Source organism: Onychostruthus taczanowskii, unplaced genomic scaffold, assembly GCF_017590055.1.
Source record: "Onychostruthus taczanowskii isolate IOZ18803 unplaced genomic scaffold, ASM1759005v1 scaffold15, whole genome shotgun sequence".
In the NCBI taxonomy this organism is placed as follows: Eukaryota; Metazoa; Chordata; class Aves; order Passeriformes; family Passeridae; genus Onychostruthus; species Onychostruthus taczanowskii.
Window position 1 is genome coordinate 5,349,423 of NW_024498685.1, and position 27,800 is coordinate 5,377,222.

General features: G+C 41.0%; 1 protein-coding gene across 1 annotated transcript; it reads right to left on the bottom strand.

The window, feature by feature from the left end:
- Positions 1 to 441: 441 nt before the first annotated feature.
- On the bottom strand, positions 442 to 27,788 carry LOC121332934 (tyrosine 3-monooxygenase-like). Its single transcript, XM_041398867.1, has 12 exons — positions 27,591 to 27,788; positions 26,527 to 26,701; positions 24,561 to 24,649; positions 22,428 to 22,495; positions 21,210 to 21,260; positions 17,460 to 17,605; positions 12,415 to 12,550; positions 11,701 to 11,770; positions 9,953 to 10,009; positions 7,703 to 7,798; positions 2,216 to 2,349; positions 442 to 601 (listed from the first exon to the last, which is right to left on the bottom strand). The coding sequence occupies exons 1-12, from the start codon at positions 27,786 to 27,788 to the stop codon at positions 442 to 444; spliced, it is 1,380 nt and encodes a 459-aa protein (XP_041254801.1).
- Positions 27,789 to 27,800: the final 12 nt, after the last annotated feature.

Genomic DNA, 27,800 nt, shown 5'->3' on the forward strand with positions numbered 1-27,800 from the left:
TTAGCAGCAGTTAGTTAGCTGTTAGTTAGCTGCTAACTGTGGACAGCTAGCCAGCCTAAGAGGCTGTGATCATACCATTTAGGGAGCAATTACAACTCTGTGTGGATGAAAAGTTACATGTTGTGACAGATGACTTGAAAAGGTGACAAGGGAAGGAAAAAACCCTGTGTGAGTTCCCTAACACATAAATATGCTCATATTACCTACCAAAAACTGGAGTAAGGCTTGTTTGTGATTGAAGCATTCTAAGCAGGAGCTCATTATTTCATCTAAGTCAGTAGCCTAAATTACCTGAAAAGAATTACTTGAAAAGATTACCTGTACTGATCTGGTTTGTGCATTTAAAATTTCTGCCTGTGAGTACAACTTCATCACTAAGCCTTCAAGTGCTAGCACCACCTACAGTTATCTTAGTGACAGGTGAGATGTACTGCTGGGGTTTTAAGAGAGGTTTTCAAGGGCCAAGCAGAAGTTTTCCAGTTCCTCTTTTATCTGGTGGAGTGCCCTCTTGACTTTCTGTGGTGTGTTCAACACCTCTATGCTGCTGGTGAAGGGGTCATAGTGCAGAGCAAAAGTCTTCTTGATCTTCATCACGTAGCTCCTGTGGGGAGACAGGACAGAGCTTCTGGTTCAAAAGGCATTTCCTCAAGTGCAAAACCTGCAGGACCTCATTTCTCAGGGTGCAGTCCTGGCCTCACTGGGGAGCAGAGGCTGCTGTGACACCTCCTCACTGCTTCTTCTGAGCTTTGCCTGGTGCAGCACACCCTGCCCACGGCTGAACCACTTGCAGCCCCGAAGATCTGCAGTGCCTGGTCTCAGCCTGGCTGGCTGAGTCCCGTCTGTGCTCTCACAGCTCTGCGTTCACACAAGTCAGAGTTATTACAACCACAAGCTGAGGAATGCAGGAGCACAGCATGTCTGCCGCCTTCACTTCCAAGAAATAACCTGGAGCAGCTCTTTCTGTGTAATATTCTAAAAACCTGTTGATACTAGGCATCCTGGGCTATTTTTCTGTCTCTATTAAAAGAAAAAACATGATTGCTTGCCATTTTCTACAATATTTCCATTAAGTGCATGCTGGTAGGAACCCCCTGTATTGCTGTTGCCTTATGTCTTCCGTGCTGACAGATTCTTGTGCTTTCAGTTATTTTGAGCAGCCTTGGCTGTGCAACTATCTTGAAAAAATGTATGAAAAATCTTCATGCCTGAGAGTGGTGTATTCCTTGTCCTCGTACGTTCTTTGCAGGTTTGCCTGAGTCAAATACTTTGCAAGTCCTCTCTTTCCTGCCAGTGAGTTCTCACCCATGTTTTTACATGTATTAAAAATTTAATATGAACATTTAGATTTAAGATGATGAGCCTAATTAACCATGGCTATAGCCTCAGCAGAGAGTGCTTCTGGGGAAGAGGTGAGGAGAGTAGGGAAGAAGTCTGGCTCAGGCTCTCTTCCTCTAATAAATTCCTCATTTCAGCTCCTGCATGCTCCCCAGTAGCTCCACAACCAACATCCTGCCTCCAGCCAGAATTGGTCATGTTGTTCTAACTGTTGGAGACGAAGGCCAGAATTTAAACCCCGCTTACTTTAAAAAAAAAAAAAAAAAAAAAAAAAAAAAAAAAAAAAAAAAAAAATACAATCCTTTACTGCATAACATCACACAGTTAAGGAAATGTGTTTAGAAACACCTCAAGCTAATTTGAAATTATGTTATTTAGGGTGCAGACAGCTACTTTGTAGAAATTAGATTGCCTGTGAATGCTGATTCTGGATTCTTGTGCAGATATAATCAGAGGAGAAAGGCAATCTTGTTTTTAAGCCCCCTGCTGATCCTTGTTAATTCCAGACGCTGCTATGAAATTTCCATGTGACCTTGGGTAAATCAGTTCTTCACAACCTCCTGTTTGTATGGACTAGCACACAGGGTGGGATTGCACTCTCACAGTTCAGTTACAGAATTTACTTCAGAAGGTGCTAAAATGAAGCATTGTTAAGATGAAGCACGGGACAGGGCATAGCAAAAATAAATTCTAGCTTTCTGTGAACCTTTTCTGAGATAAGCAAGCTCATGCTTAACTTTGTTGTACAAAAGCCACTATGCAGATGCAGCGAGACAGCCTGGCATGGTTGTTGCAGTAATACATAAATAAATGTATTTGAGATTAAGAATCAACCCAGTGTGCGCCCCTCAATGAAAATACCCACAAACACTTCACTTACTGAAGCTTGACCTTGGCATCTTCAAGGTTTTCTGCTATGAAATATACAGGCTGGAAGGCTTGATCCTGATAGGGGTGAACTGCAGTCACTTCTGGATCAAAAGGCTTGTACTCTGGCTTGTTTGACAAAGCATACTTTGCAGCAGGAACAACACCGGTTAGAGCAGGTGAATGAACAGAGAAAGAATTAGTTCCTGCTGGGCAGTAAAATTCTCTTTGGGGAATAGTTAGGGGTAATATAAAGTCCTGTTCTTTCATACGTCAGAGCTGATTTTCATAATTAGCAGTTAATAAACCAAATAATAAAGTTATTTTTTTTTAAATAAAAAAAAGAAATATATATTTCCTATATTACAGTGATGTGCAACTGGATAGCACAGCCATGTCCTCAGACAGGGAGGGAAAACTCTATGCCACACCCCAAAATATAGATAACTAAAATAAAAAAATATCATGCTGCTTTTTTTCAAATAGTAACACAGAATTTTCACAGTCCTGTCTAGCATTACTTTAGAGTCCTCTAGCCCTTGTCACAAATTTCATGCTTCCTACAGCAATAAAGATCAGAAGATAGAATGTTTTTGGTATTGTATGCACAGCTCCCAGGCCAGTACAGCAACCTAAAATCTTCCCTGAAATCCAATATATAAATAACACTATACAGCATGTGCACATTTGTATTTTTGAACCCATAGAGGTCCTTGTATGTGTTTTCCTACTGTTCTCTTACATTGCCTGCCCCGGGCAAACATGAGGCTTATAGAAGCCTCCTCTGTCCACGCTGCAGTCAAAGGTACATCTACATAATTTGTTTACAAGTACAGGAAATACCCTTTAAACCAGCCACCAGTCTGGCACTTGCACAAAGTCCTGGGAAGGCAGCTCTGCTTAGGTCTAAAGTGAGTTCCCAAACACTTTTGTTGGCCCCTGAAACCCAAGTGAGATACTTGAGAATAGCTCAGCCCCAGAGACATTTGAGCTGTATCACAAATGTTCCTAAAAGCCTGTTGGGTCTCCAGCTGGCCAGGCTGGTGAAGTGTCCTGGGTACAAACCAAATGGAGAAAGGAGCTCATCCCATCAGTGTTGAGACCTTTTTTCTCACCTTCAGACTGGACAGTGGGCCCCATTCACCTGGGGACATTCTTTTAGCACCCACCCTTCTCTGAGATCTGTCTCTTTCCCTTTCTCTCTTCTTCCCTAGTCTTCAGGAGACTCCCTTCACTATTTTATAATCCAAATGTCAACTCTCAGGATGCTACTTGTAAGTAACTGGTAAGAGTGGGTGATGCTGCTCAAGACTTTCAGTTCAATCTGCTAGCTGGAAAAATTCAGACAGTACTCCTAAGCACATATTTAGACATTTCAATGAACTGGTGCAGAAATAAATACCAGGCTTAAAAAAAAAAAAAAAAAACAAAAAAACAAAACAAAACCCAAAAAGCCAAAATCCAAAACCTCCCAAGAATATCTAAAAGATGGTGTTTTTCTTGCTCTTCATTTGCAGTGTGTAATTGAAGAGTAAACCTTGGATAGCACTCATACAACCTAAGATGGTTGGTATACACAAACATGAGGCTGCTCTTAGAATCTTAGAAGCTCTGGGGAACTAATGGGAAAAGATTTCAGTAACTCAAAACCTGACAGGGGTCCCACTATACTGTCAGTGTTGAAGCAGAACTGAAATCCCATTGATTTCAGTGGAAGTTCAGCTTGAAACCGGATGGCCTTAAAGGCCTCTACAAGTTAAGTACTGGGTGTGCTGCAAGAAAAGCATATGTAGCACTGAGTGTTGCCAAAATTGTGGTATGAGCCATAAGATTTTACAGTATGTAGGATAGAGTCCAGCTGAGTGTTAACAGAAGAAGCATTTGGGATAATGCAGAACAGCTGACAGAATATAGTGAAATAAACAGTGCAATACTGAGAGCTTTTGGGGAGGAATTCTTACAGTTCAGAGGAGGCAAGTTTGGCCAGCAGTCAGACACATTACAACTGCTCAGTTTAGACTTGGGGATGGTTATCCTTCTGATACCTAGCTGCTGTTACTAAATGCTTTGTTAGATAACAGGGATTCAAGTGCAAGACTCATGCAGAAGTGCCCAGCTCTTCCTCTCATCCTCTGCCTTACCCCCAAATTATGCCCTGAGTTTAGGCAGGATCAACTCATCCGCAGAAAATATCTACCTGAAGCTGACTTCAAACTTGTAGGAGTGGGTGCTGTGGAGAAAAGGGAAATGTTTTAGAGATTTTGTAGTCAGGATGTGGTTCCCTTGGTTACAGTCACACACCCACAGTCAGTCAGTCCAGGCTGCAGCTCAGGGATGTTCCCAGGCTTCTTGCTGATGCTAAATTCTCATATAACATAAGCCGGGTGACTGCTGCTTGCCCTCTCCCACTGGTTAGTTGTTATCTTCTTGTAGCCATCCATCTAACCTCAGTAATTAATGCCCTTATTCCTTCCTTGCTGACTGAACCATTCTGCTGCTCCTGGCCTAGAAGTCTTCAGGTCCAAGGAAACCCCTCCCTTGCCCAGGCTGCTGCAGTGTGTCTCCTTCAACACACGACCTGCAGTGAGATTCCTACAAGATTTTCTATGTTCACTGCCAACAAAGTGCCAAAACTTCACTGCCTGTGCCAAAGATGTTGATCAGCTAAATGACAGGGAATCAAGTCTGGGAGCTCCATGAAGAACTCTGTGTCTGGTCCCATGAGAAAACTATGAGAATTATTAGGTTGGATAATGGCTTTCTGCCAAGCAGCAACAAAACTTATCTAGAGCAACAAACCCAAGTCTATCATGAGCCTCACTATCTTCCAATCGTCATCTTCTCTGACAGATATGCCTAGACACTGCTTTATTTCTGAAAAAAAATCCTTTATATGAAACAGGCACTGCACTACACATTTTCTTTATTTAGCTGTAAAAGAAGCAGCTGGTACAGGTTTGCAATTTGCTAACAGGTGCTTAGGCATTGGACCTCACCACTTTACTCACACTGCCAGTGTCTACACTGAAGTTAGAATCAGATGCACAGGCAGACTAGAATGAGTAAACGGAAATATTTCTGTATTTTGGTTTTGTTCTAAATAAACATCAATGAGATTAAATCAGTCAGCTAAAGAAGGAAACTTCAGCACTTAAGTCATGGATATAATTAACTTGTGTACAAGTTGAATTTCAGGAGCTCAAGGTGACTTGCACAGAACCACTAAAGCATTGTCCCAGAAGATGCACAGTGAGGAACCTGCAGAGCTCACAAAGGGATTCTGCAGGGTTCATAGCAGAACTGCTGGTTAACTGCTTGCTCATCTTCTGATTTTGGTGTTATATACAAGATGAACACGCTGAAAGGGGGATAATCCTCTTCTTTACCTGTTGAGTACAAATGCTATCACTCCTGCATGTATTTTCACTAATATGATGGATGAACACAGAGGTAGACCCAGCTTTATCCAAAGTTTATCCTGTAGCTTTACTCAACAATTACCAGTGATAAAAGTAGTGACAAAAACCTGCCATTTATCACCTCAGGAACAGTTAGGACTTCCCTCTCAGCCTCAGAGATAGGGAATTTGAGATTGTACTTGTTTTTGTTCTATGTAGATAGCACAGTTTTGTGCACAAGCAGTCCTTGCCCATGGTTTTAACCAAAAACAGAAGAGCTTGTTGGTGCCTGAGGAGGGAAAGGGTGGAAATAGAGAAGAGAGAGTACAAGTCTGCTGAGTTTGACTACAGACACCAAAAGGGAGCATTTCTGATGAGATTTTTACTTTCATTTGAGTAAAGCTTAAACAGAAAAAGGAAGTAACCACATCAGATGGATTTTGTCATGCATACTGCTGTGAAAGCTACATAAATATCAGCAATATGATTACCACTGCCCTTTAGTACCCTGTTTAACATGTAAATGAACTTGATTTAGAACCATAAAATATTAAGCTAGGCAGAGTAGAATAAATGTGGCCTTGAATTGTGCTTTGATTGGATGTTTCTGGTTTTACCGGGTAAATGAAAAGCAAGTTTATGTTTCCTGTTTATCGTCAGTGAAAATAAGAGGTACGGAAGGATTCCCAGATAAACAGTAGCTTCAGCAGTAGTTGATCAGCTTCAATGTGAAGCTGATGAGCAATCAGGCCAAGATCAGGTTGCTATGTAGAAAGGAAGTGGTGTTTATTCCTCTAGAGTGCTAATGAACATGCAGACCTTTCACCTTATCAGGAGAGAAAGCTCTCCACAGAGTTACCTCACAAAAATCTCCAAATTGCAAGCGTTGTGAGAAAAAAACAATCTTAAACTCAGCAAGTGATAAAAGTGAAGGTTGTTGTCTGGGAAGGTTCCCCTTTCCTTGTGTTAATTTCAGCTGCCCTTCTCTGGGGACTCCTACTTGAAATGCCTTGAGATACATCAAAATGTTGGTTTTCCTCCTGTCAATTGACTGGGAAGTGGGCTGACCTGTACACAACTGGGAGAGTTTTGTAAAATGTTTATTGTCATGACAACCCAACTATCTCCAGTTCAGGGAGTCCAAGCTATGCTAATTCAGCCACAATTCCATGTGAATGTATCATGCATCTGGCTGCTAGGCTGCTGAGTTTATGTGTTAAACTTAAAATATATCTCTCATGAAAAAGAAAAAAGGTTTCTGGTTTATAAAAATGATTTAAAAGAGTGGTATTTATTTTCCTTTGGCTCTTACCAATTTAAAAAATATCATCCAATATCTGCACAGCTTGAAGTATTTGAGCCTTACGGACACCAGTTTAGGGCTTCTGCAATTAGAAAGTGATCACCTGCATCAGTGCTCTTCAAAATTAAGGAGAAGTTAATCTCTCCTATCAGCTGTTTGGTCAAAGGAGGGGAAACCCACTTTCTGTAAAAGTGTACAAGTCCTCTTTCTACAGTTAATCTACCTAAGCAAGTCAGTACGAAACCTGTGCTTGCAGATTTAGGTCTATGTAAAACTAGAGCTGACATTAGTTTTGAAATGTATTTAGTAACAAAAAATACTAAAACAATTTCTTTTTATCAGTATCCATGCTCTTTCCTATTTCCTTGCCCTTCATTTGGTCCAGTCAATCAGTGCCTTTCTGGTTCATATGTGTCTGAATGTCAGTGGCATGGAAAAAATAGCCAAGCTCATAATAGGCATAATATTGCCCTCTAGTGAGTAATTCAGAAAGGAACGTGAATTTTGTGTCAAAGTCAGCTGCATCACTACTGGCAGAAGCAGGAAGAAGCAAATCTAATGTTTTATGGGATGGTTTCTTTCATTGAATTTCATCTCTTTAGATGAAAGACAGGTACAATACCACAGTCGCTTTTCTGCTATGCAGTAGCTTCTGTGAAGGGAGAATTATTTCTTTGCAAAAGAAAAATCTGAATTTTAAATCATACTAATTTTTGTAGAAAAACATAGTTTGCTTTTACCAGAGTTCAGGAAAGTGGATTATAGAAATCTTTCAATATTTTCAACATTTGACACCTACCATCAGCTCCCCATAAGATGAAAGCAGTCCTGCCCCATAAGCTTTGATCAATCCATTTTGCTTGCAGAGACCAAACTCCACAGTGAACCAGTAAAGCTGGGAATAAGAACAACTTGTGAAAAAGAATCTGAAAAGGCAGGAATTTTTAAGCTTCTCATTTTTTCTTTAATTTTCTTTTATCCTCATTACTTAATACTGTTGGGTCTTCAAATGTTATAATTGCATATTTTAAGAAAATACTTTTTTTCCCTCAGCATATAACAGACTAAACGTAACATGTAATCTTTCAAAACTTGTTGTCCCACTCAGGAAAAAAAATTATCACTGAACTAAAAACGTGCCAGGATCTTTCCTTTTGCAGGATCCTGAGTTGCTTTCGTTACAGTTCAGCACATAATTATGTGTTTATATTCTGTTAATAACCTTGATTTTTATTATTTCACAACGGAAAGCCTTTTTAGTATCTCTTCATATTGCAGGAGGCTTTTTTGACTGCAGAATGAGACATGGGAGGAGAAGGAATTCTTTTTAGTGTTTCTTAAAATATCCTCTATTTGGATTTTGGATAGCGAGGTTCTTTCAAGCTCTCACTATTTTAAGAGAGTTAAAAATGTATTAGTGGCAATCTGGATGACAAGGACACCGGCAGTTTCTCATCTCTGGTGCATGGATCCACCTGCTTAGAGAAGTAATGGGGCTGAACGAAATAACGGCATTTCAAAATTTGTCTTACAAATGTTTTAGACCATAACAACAGTTTTGAGATTCTTTAAAGAAACTTCTAAGCTAGTTACCAAAATTGTCTTTATGAAAAACAGGGAATGACAGGGATTTTGAGAGATAATCTTTCATGTCAGGATAATGAATACACTTCAGCTTCTCCTCTATCTTCACTTTTTAGAAAAGGAACTCAAAGAGTGAGCCTAGATTAGGTATAGAAATTTTAAACATTTGACTATTGGGATGTTAATCCAGAATAGGTTTACTGCTCAGAATACTTGAATGGCACTTACAAAATTGTATTCTCACAGGCCCTGAACTGTAGGGAGCTCTTAAAAAAGTGCCCTTATTCTACCTTCCCAAACCCTAGATGATGCTAAGAAAGTTTCATTCATGAGACCCATTCAAGAGATTCTTCTGGTCTTAATTCTGATCTTCTATCTCTTGTCTAGGCCTATTCAGTTCAGGCTCAGGAAGAGGTGCCTGCAGAGGAATGCTTTATAAACCACAGGCCTCAACCCAATCTCACCAAGTCCTGGGGAATGATGCAAAATGGCTCTCTGGGACTTGGAATTTTTTAACCCAAGCAAAGCCATGGATCTTAATCTCACTCTAGCCTCTCTAGACCCGGGTAGTGGAAGAGGAAATGTGGACTGTCACTGTCTCCTCACCAGTCCAGGACCTGGGTGAAATCACAAAGGATTCAGCACTTGTAGCAGTCTTCAAAAATAGTGGTGGTTTTACTTAGTCCTAACCCAAGGATGGATATGTGCAGATGGATTTTAGGTGAGCCACAACCTCCTTCCAGAGTGAGACTTTGGACTGGGTAGGGAACTTCAGGAGTGACATTCTTCTCTCACTCACTACCTATACTAAGTGAGTGTCACACAGCTCGGTGGGGTAAGGCTCCTCTCCTGCTCTGAAAAAATCATCAAGACTGGTAAATGGGTGCCATTATCAGAAAAAAAAAATCACCTGGTCTCCCGACAACTTTCAGAACAAGTTAAGATGGCAGTAAGGGGCTGTACAGATAATTTTGATGGTTGCAGAGAGCCTAGTGACTCAGAAATGAATGGCAGTACTTGCTCCCAAACTGTTTTTAAGTGCTCACCCATTTGGTGAGGTTAATGAATGTGGGGTGAACCAAATTGTGATGGTTCCCTGCACATCGTGTAGGAGAAAATACAGGTATCACACTGGGTATCTAATGTTTTAGGTGAATCTGGAATGTGAGTTGGGACCATCCTATGCTTGAAATTGTACAAACTTAGCTTAAGAAATATATTCTTATAAAATCAAGAAGTGTAAGCATTTCTTCAAGTAGAATCACACCATTCTGGCCTCCCCCAGAGGGATTCTAGTCCCTACTCCAGCACCTTCCTAACTTGTGGAGGAGAAGAGACAATCCTGCCGATGCTCCCATTTCTGTAGTCAGTCTGAGGCACAAAAAGAGCCTTCCCTGCACAGCAAGGGATATGCAGTGAATCATTTGGGGCTTGCCTCTAATATTAAACTGCCATCTGTACTTACTGTGGCCAGTTTCTCAATCTCCTCTTCAGATGATCCAAGAGAAGCCAGTCCAATATCCTAAAGCAAGTAAGCAAGCAGACAGTGTTACACTAGTGTGATTATTCAGCCCAAGGGAGAGAAAGAGGGGAAGGGGGAGGGCCACATCATTTCTAGCATGAATAGCATGAACTATTCATTGTTTTTGTCACCCAAAATGACCTTCCATGGCTTCCAGGATGCCTACCTCTCCCTGGCCCCCAGCTACATACCACTGGGAGCCACATTAGATGAGTGATTAATCCTCAGTGTTCTCTGTGTAAAATTAACCACCTCTTGTCTTAATGCTGGACTATCTACACCAGGCAAAAATTTACAGGGAGTCATGAGAAGGAAGGAAGCAAAGGTGGGTTTTATCTTTGCCATTACCTTTCTGTCCCTCGCTCTTTCTGACAGCCCTTATGAGCAGGCCAGATCTGTACAGGGATGATTCGGTTTACTTTTAGCTGTGCTCCCTGTTAAATGTTATTCTCACAATAGGAAACTGTAGATATCTCATTTTTTTGCTATCCCAGGAGCCATGTCATGCAACAAACAAACAGAACTAGGGCATTTTCACCATTCATTGTCTCATACTGAATGGAGCAAAAAAGAATTTCATGGGGTGAATTTCAACTGTGAGAATGCTTTGTGGGGACCCAAAAGTGAAATGTGAAAATTCACTGAATGTGATATCATGTTGTATAGTCTGTGCTATTGATAGGAAAAGAAGAAAATTGAAATCTTTGAAATTCCTGTAGTCTTTTATTTTTAATATGTCTTAAGTTCCATTATTGAGCTGAACTGAATAGGTTTCTTCCAGAATAAATTATAGATGACTAGGATGACTACTCTTTTGATTCTGTTGATAACCAATATTTATGATCAAAATGGTAACTGGCATGTATTTAAGTTGATACAACTGTAAACCACATCATATGAGGTGAACTGATTTTCTTTTAAAGATATTTAATTTATTATTCAGGGACCTAGGTCACGTTGGGACCTACATCATATTACCCGTCCGATCTTATCCCCAGTTTCCACACTGGCCACTGATTGATAAGCCTGGACAATGAGATGTCTTCTTCCCTCAGCTATGGTTTTGAGGAGCACTCAAAATTCTGAAGTCTTTAATTATGAGAGGTCATTGAGTTCATTTGGGTCTGACACTGACTGCTCCTATTAAATAGCCCCTTATTGTACAAAGAAGCTCTGTTTGCTTTTTGGAGCCTCCTTGCCAGTGTGAGCAATGCTGTGAGAATCTGGCGAGTTGTAAAGGGAAAAACAATTCTGATGAATGACATGGTGATGGACACAATTAAAGTCTCTTGTGAGACAAGAATGTACATCCAGAGACAGAACCAGCTTGGAGGTTCAGCTGTGTAGGTTCACGTGGTGGAGGACAGGAAGCCAGGGGAGCAGCTCGGTCAGCAGAGCTCAGACTGCAGCCCCACAGAGACATCCTTCCCCAGACTGACACAGCCCTCCCACAGAGAAGTCCCACAAGCTCTGCCTGCCCTTCCTTTCACACTGTGTCTGAAGGGAGCAGTGCTACCCCTCCCTTGGAGGAAACATCTCCCAGGTCTCTGCTAGCCCACCACGCCTGGAGGTCATGACTCAGGCACAATCCAGCCTTAGAATTGCATCGCATGGTGAGCTGTGTGTATTTAAGGCACTCTGCTCTCCTATCCAGAGCAGCTGGTTAAAGGGTCAGCAGAAATTGTTCTTACCTGTGAGAACTGGGCAAACTCCTTGTCAGCCAGCATGGGAACATGACCCAACAACTCATGGCAGCAGTCTCTGGAAAATAAGTGACCTTTTTGTTTATTAAAGGCTTCCTTTCCTGCCCTTCATGAGGTTCCTGTGAAGGACTTTAGCCAACAGACCCCAAAGGGAGCTGGCGTGAGTGCCACTCCACAGCGACTGCCTTCATACCTGGCCTGGCTCTGCAAGGATCAGAGCATTTCCTCCAGCCACAGGCAGCCAGCTGCCCCCTGCTACCTTATCTATTGTCTCCTTGGGATGGCATGGGCACTAACCTTCTATGTCACAACATCTTTGAAAGGTCCCTGTTTTGTCCCAGCATACAACAAAAGCGTCTGTGTGAACTTGTAATTTCTCATGAAATGTAATTGTTGTTGTCTGGCCAGCACTTACTGGGAGAGTTTCACAGCAGGAAATCAAACCCCAGCAGATGGTAACTGAAGGCAGGATGAAAAGATTAAACCAGATATTCTTTAGTCTTTTCCTTGCCCAGACAACTTTGCAAAATAGACAGAGAACCACACCCTCTCATGCATGACTTCCCCTTCTAACTCTCCAGCTACCAGTTTCTCAAATTGTTTTATTCTTTAGACTACTGGATGGAACTCCAGAGCCAGTCCCAAGAGAATGATCCCCAACACATTCAGAAGGATGGAATTATGTCAGGGCATCAAACTTACGGTTCTGGGGAATGCATAGGAGAAGAGAAGTGCCTTGTATACTGTGTGCACTGAAAGACACGAAATGCCAGGCTGGCAAGGAAGTCACGAGCAGACAGCTGTCCTGCAGCTGGTCTCAGCTGGAAACCTGTTCTCTCTGCAAAGGGAAGGGATACCAAATTCAGCTGTCTCTAGGGTTAACTACACAGCTTGTTTACTTTAGCCAAGTGGTTTCAGGGTCCTTCCTGCTCTGTTGGAATAGTTCCCTCCACCAAGCATAGCAGGCACACCTTGGCTTATCGTGATTGATGTGCCCCTGTGCTGGTATAGGACCAGTTCCTGAAACATGGAATCACCTATCCATCCGTCCTGTGTGCATTCCATAGCAGTTTCACAAGGTGTGGGAGTACTGCCCACCCCAGTGTGCATTTTTGCACATATACACACAATTCTCTACGTTGCACATGACAGAGGTGTGTCTGAGGTCACTCACAGTCCTTCAGATCAAGCAGGGGACAGAACCTGCCTCTGGTGTGTTGGAACCCTGGATGCTGAGAATCTCAAACTTTCTGTGCTGAAAAGCACAGACCCACAAGAGAGCACTGTGTTTGACCTGAGGCTGTGGAGAAGACTTCCAAAATTGATTAATAGCACTGGGATTACGGGTGTGTAGCTGGTCAGAAGTGTGTAATATAACAGGGTGGAAAACTTAAAGTTTAGGGTTGTAGAATATAGAAATAAATACAAAGAAAGATGGAGGTTTTAGGATGGAGGCAAGTTGTTCTTCTTTACCTTCTCCTTCCTTCTTCACGGATCTGGGTGATTTTCTCTAATTAGATGAAAGATGTCTGCATTACGAGTTTTGGGTGATCATAATTAGGTTAGAAGCATAAATAATATAGATGTCAACTGTTTATTGGGTAATTAGGACTTAAATAGCCTTGAACAGATACCATTTTAGGGCACTTTCTTGACTTGTTAGAGAGAACTCACACCTCGTGAGTTTGTAATAGATAAGGACAATAAACTTCAGAGTGAGACTTCAAAAACAACCTTTCCTGAGTATTGTTTGCCCTGACCTTGGAACAAGAAAGATCCTGAAATTCCAACACCAGTGTTTTTTCTTTTTTTTTCTTTGTTTTTTTTTTATACCATTATGTTTGTCTAGAACCCACTGCACAGCCCCCCAGTGATGTGATCATAGGTCTTTTGCTTTGTACATGTCCACAGACCAGCACACAGAAGAATGCAACACTTTTGCACTGTGATTTCAGCTTGTACATCCAGGGTTACCCCAGAGCACCCTGTATTATTGGAAAGGACTGTGAGAGATAACCAAAAAAATAACCAGTCTGGTGGTCAATAGAACACACACTCTACATTTCCATGGGAAACATGCTGGTGGTCTGCAGAGCTCAGAAAACTGAAAATCACCGCTTTCAAAGTGAGCCAATGATAATCTTTTTGAAGTCCTATATTCAAAATCTGTGTTTCATTCTCAGCTCCCGTAAATGACATCTCATCTTCATGAAAAAATAAAACTGCATTTTAAAAAAATCAGAAATGGCTTTATTCTCAATTCTTCACCCATATTCTATTGTGTCATGAAGCCTATAACCTTTTTTTTTCCTTTTTAAAACAAACAAAAAAATCCCACCCAGAAACCAAGCCATTTATGAGATTTGTTTTGGTCTGTTTTTTCATGTATCTTCCAGAATTTCTTGTCTTACTCTGTCAGACTATTAGTACTTCTCCCATTACAAAACAAAACAAAACACCCAGAGAAAGAAAAAAGAAAAAAAAATTCAAAGTGACAAAATATAGAAGAAATAGAGGAATGAGAGGACAGCAAGAAGTGCTTCTTTCTGACATTGTGATGGACTAGGTGGTGGGCATTTGCCACAGATATCTTCTATTGCTCCCCTCAATTCAACGGTAACTAGTACAGAACTGCCTCAAAAATGAACAATTAAAATCCTGTGGAGATTATCTACCTTTGTCTATTTGCTGGTCCATTCCATAGGAATGTGAACATTTCAAAATCTGGTAATCTTTGGGCTGGATTCTGAGTGAAAATTACATTAGCTGAAAAATATATGATATGAAAACCAATACCTTAGTAACTCAATTTTGGAAAGTCTATGAAAGAGTCTAGGGAAATTTATATAGCTTTAGCATCCATGTTGGAGGAGAAGGAGGGAAAATGAAAATTACAGCTTGTGTTCCCTGAGATGTCCTTTTAAATAGAGGCCAGTGAATCAGACAGTCTGCTGACGGAACAGACTTGGCCAGTTGCCTTGAAAAGCCCTAGGAAAAAATTTATCTGCTGAAGGTAATATCTGCAAAACCTGAACTCCTTGTTCATGACTGCACAATAAAACCAGCAACCAGCAGAGAATTGGGGGTGTGGCTGGTTGGACCTGCTGCCCAAATATCTGGGAAATCAAAGTGTGTTGCAGAGAAGGTCTTGAGCAGTTGACCTAAAGTGATCTGCAAGGTTTAATTCTTGGCCTAAAAACTGGTGTATACAGGCAGCCTGTGCATTGTAGTGTGAGCTTGCTTGAGTTCACTGGCTGTAATTTCTTCCAGCTGTGGAGCACAATGACTGTCTCAATCCAAACATCTTTCCTAGAAAGAAAGATGTGCCTAGGTTCATCTAGTTAACCCTTTAGGAAAACACTTGCCATCTGTAAGCGATCACACTGTTAACTGCTTAATTCCCTTTAAGTAATTGTGAAATATTTATGAAGTACAGTTTATTTCTCTTCAAGCCAGCCTCACTAATAGGTAAAAACAGACAGATGTCATACCATATCAAAAGGAATTGCTTTCTTATGTTCACAGATACTGCTAAGCTATAGAGAAGAAGGAAGTTTATCTGGCTGTGTGGGCTGCTCTTAACATGATCACTTTCTTTCCAGTTATCCTCTCTCTCTGTCTCCTATGTTTTATTATTTTCAAAGCTGTACAAGGGGAGGTTCAGAATAGGCATTCAGAAGCATTTCTTCTCTGAGAGGGTGGTCAAACACTGGAACAGGCTCCCTGGAGAACTGGTCAATGCCCCAAGCCTGACAGCATTTTAGAGGAGTTTGAGCAATGCCCTTAGCAACATGCTTTAACTTTTGGTCAGATTTTAGACCTTGCAGGTGCTTCTGACTCAGACTCAAACTCAGAGTTTGGGCCTTGCAATAATGTAAATCTTCATGCTGTTCTAGAAAATGTTCTGCATAGTGAAATGAGCTTGTTAGAGGAAAGTGAGCCAAGACATCCATTCAACGGGACTAAAATACATTCCTCACTCTTAATTGTGTCTAGCTGTTAACACAGCTCTTCTGAAAAAAATTTGTTTCATTCATACATAACCTGTAGGCTAAAGTAATCCAATTTTAATCTACAGTTTAATGACTGTAGGTGGTCTCAAGAACTATGAATAGTTCTACATTTTCCTTAGCTGTCCATTTCAGAATGGAATAAAATACTTCTGAAATGCTTGATACTCATTCCCAGGTAGTTCATACAATTAGCTTATAGTAGACACCTTATGTTTATAGTAATGAGTTGAAACTCACTGAGAACATCTTTCCAAACTTATTGACAGGTTTGTCAGAGTTGCTGTTTAGTTTGTTTTGTTTTATGACACAGAGAATATTTAGAACCAGAGCCTGTAAAGGAAGTGAGCAGACTCCAGGTAACCAAATCCTGTCAACTAACGTGAGCAATGCAGATAGGATTATGGCACCATAGCCTTGCACTACCTTAAATCCTCCCATTTTGAAATCACCTGATACACTTGAAGGATATGAATATTTGTGATAATCAAATCAGAATCACAATTCCTGGAACTCCCTGCTGTCAGCTATTGTGTAAATTAAATGCAATCAACTACTTCAAGAGAAAAAATATTTATCAGCCCAGTTATTATAAGAGGGAAGTAAGATGGGTAGTTGAATAGAAGTGAGAATACATGAGAAAATACACAATGCCTACACAGAAAAATTCCTACAGCTGGATGCAAGGGTGTTCATGGAAGATGCTTTTCACATGACAACCCTCCCTTCCCTCACACTGAACTTGCAATGAAAACCTTGTCATCAAACAACTTATTTTCATGAGAAATTCCAAAGGCTTAGAAAACTCTTCAGACACAGAAAGCTTATTCAAGCTGACTGGTGTTCCCTACTCTTATATGGAGCAGGTCACTGGATTTCCTGAGTATTGCATTTAAGTACAATTTATTTAAAGCTAAGCCATATTTTTTATTGCGTATTTAATCATGGTGATAAGCTGTCCTCTCTCTGTCACATCTTTTCACTGAGGAGGAGGCTTTAAAGATCACCTTTCTTTAGCAATTCTTGATAATCAGGCGGTTTACAGAAAGCACCTGGCCTTGGGAATCCATGCAGCCTGTGGCCTCACAATGCAGGCCCCCTCACTCTCCTGCTCCTGGCTAGTCAGCCCCTAACAGGTCAGCCTAGCAGACTTGTGTCTTCTTTTTCTAAGGTGACCTCTTCATGCCTTTATGGACTTGCACCACAGCCTCTGTGCTCTCCTGTCAGCCACAGGGCAGGCACCAAAAAGTTTGGTGTGACAAGTGGTGCTACAGGGACAGAAGGAAGCAGAGTTGTTTCAAGGCAGCTGCTGATTGACTGGCAGGATCTCCTGGAAATCATCTTCTCTAGCACACATCCCCATCCTGCCAGGTGGATCAGGAAAAAAGCTTGAGAGGTATGTACCTGTGCTTGTGTTTGGGTCTTACTATCAGCATGGCTATAGAAGCATAAAACAGAGCCATACCCACAAAAAGGCAGTGTGGAAGTCGTACTGAGCAGTGCCTGCTGTGGCTGCAGTGCTGCTGGTGCAGGGATTAGCTGGTTAGTGCCACAGCAGCTGCTGCCACTCACAGAACACACACAAACTTCCAGCTGGGTCCCTCCATGTGCCTGGAATGAATGCCCTGTGCTAGAGCTCATCAGCTCTGCTCACCAGCTTGTTTCCTAGGAAATGGCTTGTGGTGCACAAATATGTGCAGGGAACCCTAGAATAAACCATAACTTATAATGACTGACCTTTTAAAAATCTGGAGACATCCTGAAGCTGAGGGATGTTATCCTCTCTGTAGCCGCAGTGCTTCTCGAGCTGCTGGAAAGCATCCAGGTACTGGGAACAGGCGTGAGTAGGGTAAAGGCTCCTCAGCTTCCTGTAGACTTCTCTCCTGAAAATCCAAAACTGGATAGAGTGAGACACCTCAATAAAGCAGTGCTCACCTGTACCATCTACAGACCACAGGGAGATGTAGAGCCCCAGCATGGGGGTCATGGTCTAAAAATCTGAGCTCGGGATTTGAAAGCTGGTGCTTGAAAGCTGGTCCTGGTTGGATGTAGCAAACCACAAGGGCTTTTTGTCTCACTTTTCCTTCAGAAGGTGTCCTTCAATATTACAGAACTCTAATTCAGATACAGAAGTGTTTCTTGGTGAGGCACCTTCTTGCTAAGTGTGTTGGAGGCAGGGAAATCCCAGGAAGAGAGCTGAGTCTGGAATACTCTGTTGCTCAGTTTAGGAAAGGAATGAATCAGGTATTCCCCTCCTTTCTATGTTTGGGTACAACTTGAAGTGCTGCTCCCTCTTTTTCCACCCTGAAGCCTAGCCTAGATTTGTCTCTTAAAAGCCTCTGGGGAAAACACCTTTTCTGATACTGACTGGTAATATCAGCACAGGTGAAGAGGTTTGTATTTTTGAAGTTCAAAATGCCTGGCACAGGCTATGTATTTGAAAGATATGCCAGCTTCTTGAAGCATTTATCCCACTATACAAAAAGAGACCAGCTGGAAATAATATATGTTACCTGATTTGGACACAGGCTTTAATATTCTCACAAACTTGATGGTACTTGGATTTCGAGTTGTGGTTTGAAATATATTTAGCTGTTGCAAAATAAGCAAGTAGTAATAGGATGGCAAAGAACCTTATAGAAATGGTTATTTTTGTTCAGACATGGCCCTAGGGTCTCAACAACTTTATAAACATTGTTTTATGAAAATTGAGATCATTCTTGGAAATGCTGGGTACAGGAAATGACCTTTTATTGGTTTGGTAATTTTTTTTACCATTATTATTATTATTCTCCTTTTTGTGATGCTATTGTTGCTATGGAGGTGATAGCCAGTCCCTGGTAATGGCTCTTTATTTGTACAAATGTCTTACGCAGTGTGGGAGTAATAATGAACCAGAATGAAGCGGGGGAGGAAAACCTTAGGAGAAAAAAAAATTAAAAGAACAGAGGGAAACAGTGGCTGCTGTCACTATTGCAAAAGCCACAGGAGACTGGGCCATTTCCATGGAGGAATTAGGAAAAAATGAGGAGGACTAGAGTTCAAGCATTGCCCTGGCTTATTTCCTCGTAGAATACTACTGACTCCAGTGGGGTTGTGTGGGATTTGAACCAGTGCAGGGTTCATGCCCAGACTGGAGACTAGAGAGAGCAGGCTTGTTTACACTTGTGCACATATGGTCTCTTTTATCAGTGTCACTCTGCTGTGTGTCCAAACATTAGCTACCACAGAAATGCAGGCAGTCCCAGGGACCAGGGATGAATTACCCAAAGACAATCATCCAAGGGAACTCTCCAAAGTCAAGACAGGAGCAGGTACGCTGCTGACACTGCTGGAAGACAACGTTATTAAAAACTCTAGAAAGGAGCATCCTAACAAAAGATGAAGCCAGATGCTTGAAAGACTTTAAAGATAACAACCTAATTTTACATAAATTTCCTTATTTTTCAGGGGAGAAAAAAAAAAGTCACTAGTCAGCTTCATTATGAGGATGCAACAGGTGCATCCCCATAATTTTCCCCTGAATTCTCCATTTTTCTTACACAGCTTTTACCCATATGGCATCTCTGACTGCTTAGTTTCAGGGCCTTCCAAGAAGTTGCTTTGAAAACAAAAGCTCAGATCATCTGTACCCTCTGTTTTCTGAAAGTCATATTTCTTCTCTGGCTTGGTTTTCATTTTTATAACCACGTTGCTACAAACTGAAGGCATCCAGCAACTCCTCAGAGTGACACCAAGGGAATTTAGTTTGTGCTATGAATTTCCCCTGCAATTGCACAGCTCAATTAAGCTGTGCTGTAATGCAGCTGACCTCAGGGCACAGCCTCAGGGGGCTGTGATAACAATTGGGAGGGCTAATTTTGGAGACAGCTTTACATAACAAGACAACCTGGGTTGCTGGGGTTGGCTGTTTAAGGAAATGGGCAGATACTCCTTTAAAAGTGTATTCTGTTGCCACAATGGGTCTAATTCTAGGTGGAGAAGAGCTGGAATGACGAAGGTTGGCAATAAAAGAGAAAAACAGGAAAGAACACAAAATTAAATTTTCTTAAATACGACATTCCCACACACCATCCCATGCCAAGATTGTTGGCTGGTGGTAGTAATCACGAGCATGACACTGATCATCAATCTTTGACTATTGAAAGATGCTATAAAAACCTATTTGAGCTTAATAACAGCATGTCCTCCTGGATGAGCTGGACGCAAGGTTTTTATGTGGTTGTGGCTTTCTGTGGCAAACTAGATTTTACTTGAAGTATTAAAAGAGATGGGATGCCAGAGAGGTTCTGGCATGAGACATCTAATTCTATGGGTTTAAATCCTGGCATTGGAATAAACTTTGATGATGTGATTTAGGGCAAATTACTTAAGTTCCAGGGCTTTCTGTAGCACAGTTAGAAAATGTGGTTTCATTCTTCCTTTCCCCCACCTTTAGGCCTTCTTTTCATTTAAATTTCTGAACAAAGACTGTCTCTTATGTGCACATGTGGCACCTTGCACAATCCCAGGACTCTACTCTTACTTGAGACTTTTGGACATATTAATGTTTTGTAGTATCACACAAATATGGAATTTCTGCTGCTTACTGATATATCTTCAAGTTAGTGGCAGAAAGTGGAAACAGAGGGATTTGAAAGAAGAGCTCTGCTCCCTTTCAAATCTGCCACATATTTCACATAGTGCTTTAAAAAATACTTTGAATTGAATTAATTTTGTTTAATTCATTGGTTGTGTTTTGGGCACTTTTTTTTTTTTTTTTTTTTTTTTTTTTTTTTTTTTTTTTTGGGTTTTTTTTTTGGGTTTTTTTTTTTTTTTTTTTTTTTTTTTTTTTTTTTTTTTGAGTGGCAGACCTTCAGGAGCAACAAAGCCCCAGTGAAGGAATGCTGCACCCTTGTAACAGTAACTTACTATAATTTCATATGATATCTACATGTTATCTAAGGCCCTTTTACAGTGTAAATAATGTGTATTAGAAAGGTATTTCAAAATTTCCTCTACTTTCAGTTTGGAAAATGCTACATATTCATGTTAAAAACAATGAATACTTGAAGGAGAACAAGCAAGGTTGCTCTGTCCTGTGAATATTGAATTAGCTGTGTCCTCTGAGTGAATTTCTGTCCTGTGAGTGGGCGTATTCTCCTGACAAGAAGTTTGAGAAATGTGATATTTCTGCCAGCACCATAGCTATGGTGAGTTAGAGGCCTGTCTGTTATTCTATAGGGTCCAGATGTTTTCTGGCTTCTGATATCCTGATGGGATCTGTAGGCAGGGAGATAGTCAGGAAAATGCCTTTTGCTCTAGAAAGTGAATAGTTAAGACCAGCCCCGAGAATGTTTTGCAGAAAGCCAAATGACCAAAAGATGACATTTAACCAAAGAGTAAAATGTGGGGTGGATGAAGAACATTTTAAAAAGGTTATAGCTGTGTCACATTGCCAGCCTTTCCTGGGACTGCTATGGAATGGCCCAAAAGTACCAAACTCACCACGTTGCTGTTTCCTGTGCTGTGTACTCAATGTGAGGTAAAGGGTCTCCTCTGTAATGAAGAGAAGAAATATGACACATGTTTTGAGATTTCAAGTTCAGTTTCCAGGCTTTTTTTTGCCTGCACCATGAATTTTTGCCATAATGAAAATAGAAACAGAGAAATAGTAAATAATGAACCATCCATTTGTCTTGGTCAGCTCTAATGTGGGTGTTCTCTCTTCTGTTACAATGTGGGGAGGAAACAGAGGGATATGTGAGAAAGGGAACTGTGTTCTGGTTCACAGATGGAATTAGAGACCTCCAGGCTTGCCATCACCTCTGCTGAAGGCAATCTAGGAAGCAAAACACAGTGTGTGCCTGGAGGAGCCCTCCCTGGAGGATGTGACCAGCTCAGCACCATCACAGAGAAGCTTTCGGAAACCCATGAGCAGAGGGCTGCCCAGGAGCTCACTGTGGGCTAGCACTGATTCTCTGATGAGTGGTCTTTTCTCCTCTTCCTCACTGTTGCTTCTTCTGTAGCTCTGAGTCAGTCCAGCTCTGCTTTTGGGCTGCTCTGAGCTGTGCTGACTCTGATAATTGATGGAAGAGAGAAAACTGTATTCAGAAGTCTCACAAGACTTCAAAGACTTCACCAGTTCTTGGATACCATGAGGCTGATAATCCATGACCAGTTGTACCTATACCTTTGATTAACCCCATCAGAAAACAGTGTAGTTCTGGTGAAGATAAAGATAGAAACATTTTCCATCACTTACAGGAGAACTGAGAGCTTTTCATGTTTTTAGGTAGTCAGTGTGCATAGACAGAGACATTTTAAAAAGCAAAAAACCAAAAATAGTAAACTACTTTCCACCATCAAAAATATGTTTGTAAATATTGTTCCTCAAATTTCCTAGAAAAACATTAGCCTCAGCTCAGGACTGAGTCCTAAAAGGAACTTAAAATTTGAAATAAAGGATCATATTGCAATCACATCTGCTAAAACAAAATCCAGCACTGGAATGGGATATGTGAATGCAATCTTAAGATTTTGTCTTAAAATGTATTTGCTATGTCATGACAAAAGTCTATTTCATATGGAGTGAGAGCTTTTGTGGCTGAATTTTGTTGTCTCAAAAGTGATCTGATGGACAGAATATGACATCTCTGACATGTCTTGGACATGAAGTCTGGCAGTGTGGAGCACTGCACTTCCCCTCAGCAGCCTCGTACTTACGCTCTGTAGTTAAAGGCCAGGTCAGCAAAGAACGCCCTCCGCTTGCTGTACTCCAGGTCAGAGTATCCCTGCGTTAGAAAATAATTACGAAAAAAAGTTTTACATTATGAGAGAGCTGTGGGCATAAGTAGAAATCATCAGAACTACCATCAGATCTGTGGGAAGTGGAGGCTCCCCCCCACCCAGTTCTCACTGCCCATTTATTACTATGTTGTGATAAAGACAGACTCAGTGGTGTCTGTTTAAAGGGGAAGTTTACCTACTGAATACCAGCATTTTCCTTCTACTCCTTCTGTGTTTACTAGAATTGAAACTTCAAGCAGTCTTTGCCAGATATTGAATATGCATGCAGGCATGGAATCACATTCCTTTTAATTTTACATCATTCATACTAGGAATTAAAACTTAAATCTGGGACTGTGTGCTAATGTAACTTATGAAACAGCGTTGATCAGCATCACTGTACAAATATTTATTATTCTAAAATATTCAGCATTTACTGGAACCACTTTGTGTACTGCAAGCCAAATTTGTCCCTTAGGTTTATTCACATAATTTTTAATGTAGCAATGATACCAGTAACCCTGCAGTTAATGAGTGTTGTAGGCATGAATCTGAGGAAAGGGTTGGATCCTGAGAGCATGTCAGGATGTCGTGTGTCATGGATAGTATGTTCATTCAGCTGCCTGTCAGTGGCTGTAACAAGTCCATGTAAAACACATGGAAAGCTGTTGGGCCAGACTCACAGAGATGCTGTGACTTCCCAGCTTTGTCCCATGGGCTCTGTATCCAACCTCTGGGCAGCAGGAGCCTCCCTGGGGGACCTGCAGCCAGTGACAGGGTGGCCCAGAAATCGGTGTCACAGCGATGTCAGTTTGATTGCTTTGGCCAGTAAAGAACAAACTGAAGGTGGGGAGAGAAACAACCCAAACTGTCTATTTGGTAGGAAACGTGTATACAAAATCTTTGCTGAGCTCCCTGTACATCAGCTTCTTTTGTGCCTTCCTCCAGCCTCTCCGTTTTTGAGCCCTGCTCAGAAGCCTGGTAAATCAGCCCATCTGTCACAGACAAGTGATGTTCAGTGCCTGAGGTAACTTGTTTTCAAATTGTTAGGTGTTTCTAAATTGCACTACATTCTGCAATTTAGATTTATCCTCACTCAATACTTCAGTAACTCAGCACCACTGCTGCTTTCTCCCAACCTCTTCAGTGCTCACACCTTCTATTTGGCAAAGGATGAGGGAACTTAGTCCAGTTCAAAGAATTCCCTATGTGTGTTCATTTATCTAATGAGAAACAGCCTAAGAGTTAGCTCAGGAAAATTACAAACACTTGGACTGTTTGCCCAGAAAGAAATAAGGAAGAATGAAAGATGTCCTGGTTAAGGAGGACATGAAGCTCTCCTAAAGCATTATAGTGAATAAGTGATTCTCAAAAATAGACTATAGACTTGGAAAGGTCTGTTTCATATTACACAGGACTGCACACAGCTCTCAACAAAACCTGGTGTAGGTTAGTAAAAGGGACTAAATGGAATTCAGACATGTAGAGAAGGGAATTACAAAAACTTCCTTGTAGATTCTGTGGACACACATCTACATCTTCACTACTTTTCTCACTGCAAAATATCTCTTCTTTTTGTCCTTTCCATAGCTTCTCTATGATGCTTGACAGAATAAAATGCTTCTGTGACCTGACTTGCCAAGTGACAAATGGCCTTTTGGGGTCCCTTTTGTGTCTGTGCCTCACTCGCATCTCATCTGTACTAAAGCTGGAAAACTTTGATGAGAAATAAGTGTGAGATTGCTTGTTTGTTTGTTCCCAGTAATTTGCCTTACTATCATCACTAGAGCAGGACTCTACAGTGCATTTTTCTTTCCGTCTCCTAGAGTTTGTGCTCAGGGTGTGGATAAGAGGGCACACATAAAGCTGTTACAGTAAAACCCTTTTGAGGTCCATTCCTGCAGGGACACATGCAGCCGCTAATTCCAATGAAGATGAGCTTTTATCTGCCCCTGTGATTTTTTTCTCTTCTTTCATTAGTATTTCTTTACTCCTGAAGTTTCCCTTACAACAAGCTCCCTACAGAGAGTTTCTCTTTTAAAGATGAAATAACAAAAATGTTAAACTTACGGGGTGACCATGGTCCAAACTGGGGTCATATTTAGGGATCAGATGGTGACACTTGTCCAGATCTTGGATTTTTTTGGGGAACCAGGGCACTGCAGAGAAAGCAGAAAGAGTTAAATGAGAGAGAATCAAATAAATTTTAGAGCAAAATTAAAAGCTGTGCTGAAGATTACAGATTCTTTTCATCAATATCTAAGAATTTTCATATCTACATGTTACCATAATTGTCATACACCTCAGTAGTTGACTTGCTTGCTTGCCAAACTGGCAGATTGGAAGAAAAATTATCTGAAATTAAGTTGCTGTGATAATCTCTCAGTTTTAATTAGTAGAAATAATTTTTGAAGGCAAAAATATTTTTTAGATCAAATGTAGTTTTTGTCTGACACAAGACAAGAAATATATTTCTACATTCTGGATTTAAGAATATATTTTGATCTTGTCTAAAAAGCAGTCTTATGTTTTCATACCTTTAAAAGTTAGAAAACATTTAAAAAGAATACAAGATATTTATAAAATTTCTAGCAACCAAAGAGGTGAAGAATCTTCAAGTTTTTTTCCTTCTGGCTCATTATTTTTTGCAGCAACATAATTCTTTAGCTATATTTCCAAACAGATTCCTTCTCATGAAGTGGGAAGCTTTTACAGTGACTAAAATGCAAATGAAATGTGATAATTTTATTTTAAATGCCAGCATTTATGAGAAATTAATTTAAAAAAAGAATTGCTGGAAAAACACAAAGTTGATATTGCTTTCTGAGGTCAGACTGATGCTGTAATCAGACTTTCTGTGTTACAACTCAGAAAGGTCCATTTGGGGTCACCTTAATCTCATACTAAACAAGACATCAAACATCTTTCTATTGACTGTTAAATTTAAGTTTTGCTGTATTATCTTAGATGCAAGAACATCAAGTTTAGAGAAGTACAAATCTAAAAATACTCATGCATGTTGGGGAAATTATGTAATTTTCATGCATTACAACAAATTCTGTGATAAGTAGGAAGAAATACCAGTATGACAGGTGCCTTATGTGCACCCAGAACTTTTTCCTGAGCCTCTGTCTCTGGCTGTACCAGTGGTTCTGCATGCAGGGAGCCTTTCTTGCCATCTATTGCCATATGCCCTCAAAACCTGGACCTGACCACAGCTGTCCCACTGTGTCCCCATACACATCTTGCCTGTTCCCTACAGAGAAAAAAAAAAAAAAAAACCCATGAGCACACCCTCTTTTAACAATCCCTAGTTTTTAATGTAGTTCTAAGTCCTGGCATGTCTGAAACCTCTCAAATCCCAAGGAAATCCTAAAGAAATTCTTCTCCAGCTCCAAAACCCTCTTTGGCTTTCCAGTTTCCCTGATAATAGTGATGCCCTTCAAGTTAGCCTGGCAGTGAATTTCAAACAACACCCAAAGGTGCCCAAACAGGACTGTGCAAGTTAAAAGTGCTCTGAGAATATCTGTCTGGCCTTGTCAAGAGAGGGGAACCCCAAGGCAATTCTGTACTCAGAGAACTCAGTCTGTGAGCTGGACCCTCAGCCTTCTCATCTGCCACCTCAGGATTGCACTAAAGGTCTCCAACAGCTCTATTCACTCATTCCTGCCTGCAAACAGGAAAAATACCCATCTGCCTCTGTGGTTGTCTAGAAACAATCAGTTCTCTGCACAGCTTTCAGCACAAAATCTTCCTGTCATTGAGGGGTTTCTAGCTTCTCCTCAGCTTTTTGTTCTGCTGTTCTATCCTTCTCACCTCCCTGTTTGCTGGAACATTTCTCACCTCAGTTCCACTGGCTATGATAAGGTGCCTCTCTTTCTGCACCAATGGCAATGGAAAGCTGCCATGCAGAGACAAATAATGAATGTACACTCACTGGCTTTCCAGACAAACTGAATTGCTATTATGAAGCTGAAGCTAAAACAAAAAAAGTTACTCCAAAAGAACTGCACTAAGAGATGCATACATTTCTTACCTTTGTCTTCTCTGCTGGTTTTCACATCCTTTGCTACTCTCTTTAAGGACGTGATAAGGATACCAACATCAGCACTGTGAACTTCACATTCAACAAAAATGTCGAGATCATCCACAGAGTTCTTGGGCTTTTCGGCTCGACGGGATTCAAAGTGATAGATTTGAGTTTCAAACATCTGCAAGAGCCAAGTGTTCATATGATGAAGCTTCTCCAAAGACTGAAAATCCAGGTAAGTTTAGACACACTTCTACAATGTCTTTAAAAGGTGACTAAAAGAGGTATTAACTAGAAGTTTTTGTTAAGCAATGAAGCCCAATAACATCTGATTTACAAAGAGCTAAACTACAGACAGAGCTAAAGATTAAACATTATAGCACTGGGGAGAGAAAGAAGGAGATGAAAGATGAGATACTGTTGACTGTAGAATTTCATCTGTGCAGAAATAGCAAATGAGTGGCTGGGTAACTTAAAACCCTGCCAGAATGAAAGCAGATCTATTGATGGATAATAGCACCATAATCATTAAATAATTGTGAGAAATAAGTAACAAGCACAATACTTTTCTTTAGAGTAATTCATTTTTCCAGATAAGAGTGAGCACCTGGTAGGGGTACTTCAAGTGTCCAGACTACATAATGCCTGTGTGGTTCACAGCTCTTTTAGTCTTTGTATCTCCTGCCAAATATGCAGAGAAAATTCTGTCTTCTAACATCCCCACAGTCTGAGTGCTTGAAATGCCGGCCACCACAACTGCTAGGAAGAAACAACTGATTGGTATCTGCTCTAAACAGCCCTTGCATGAAATGGAAATGGTGATTCTTCTAAAACACTGTGCCCAGATGCTCCCCCCCTCCAGAGCACTCTCCCTCTTCACCATGAGACCAGCCCAGCCCTCTGAGCAGCTGGAGCAAAACCAGGACAGTGGGAAAAGGGGAAGGCAGCACGAGGTGTTAGGCAGGGAGCAGGAGAAGGGTGAGAGAGGGAGAGGTGCAGACTGTGAGACATGAAGGCAGTAGAGACAGAAGAGAGGGCTCAGCAAAGGAAGGGGACATTGAGGTCTGTACCTCAAAGACTTTGGCTGCCTTAGAGAGCTCAATCTTCCTCACATTGTAGAGTGTGAGGGTCAGGATGAGAGATGCTCTGCCATCCTCCCTGTTGGAGTCCAGGCTGCCTTGGCTGTTCAATGACTGTATGCCACACATCTCCTTCTCCTTGTTGGCCTCTTCTTTTGGGCCTGACATCCCCACCAAATCAGTCTTCATCGGGAGATAGGG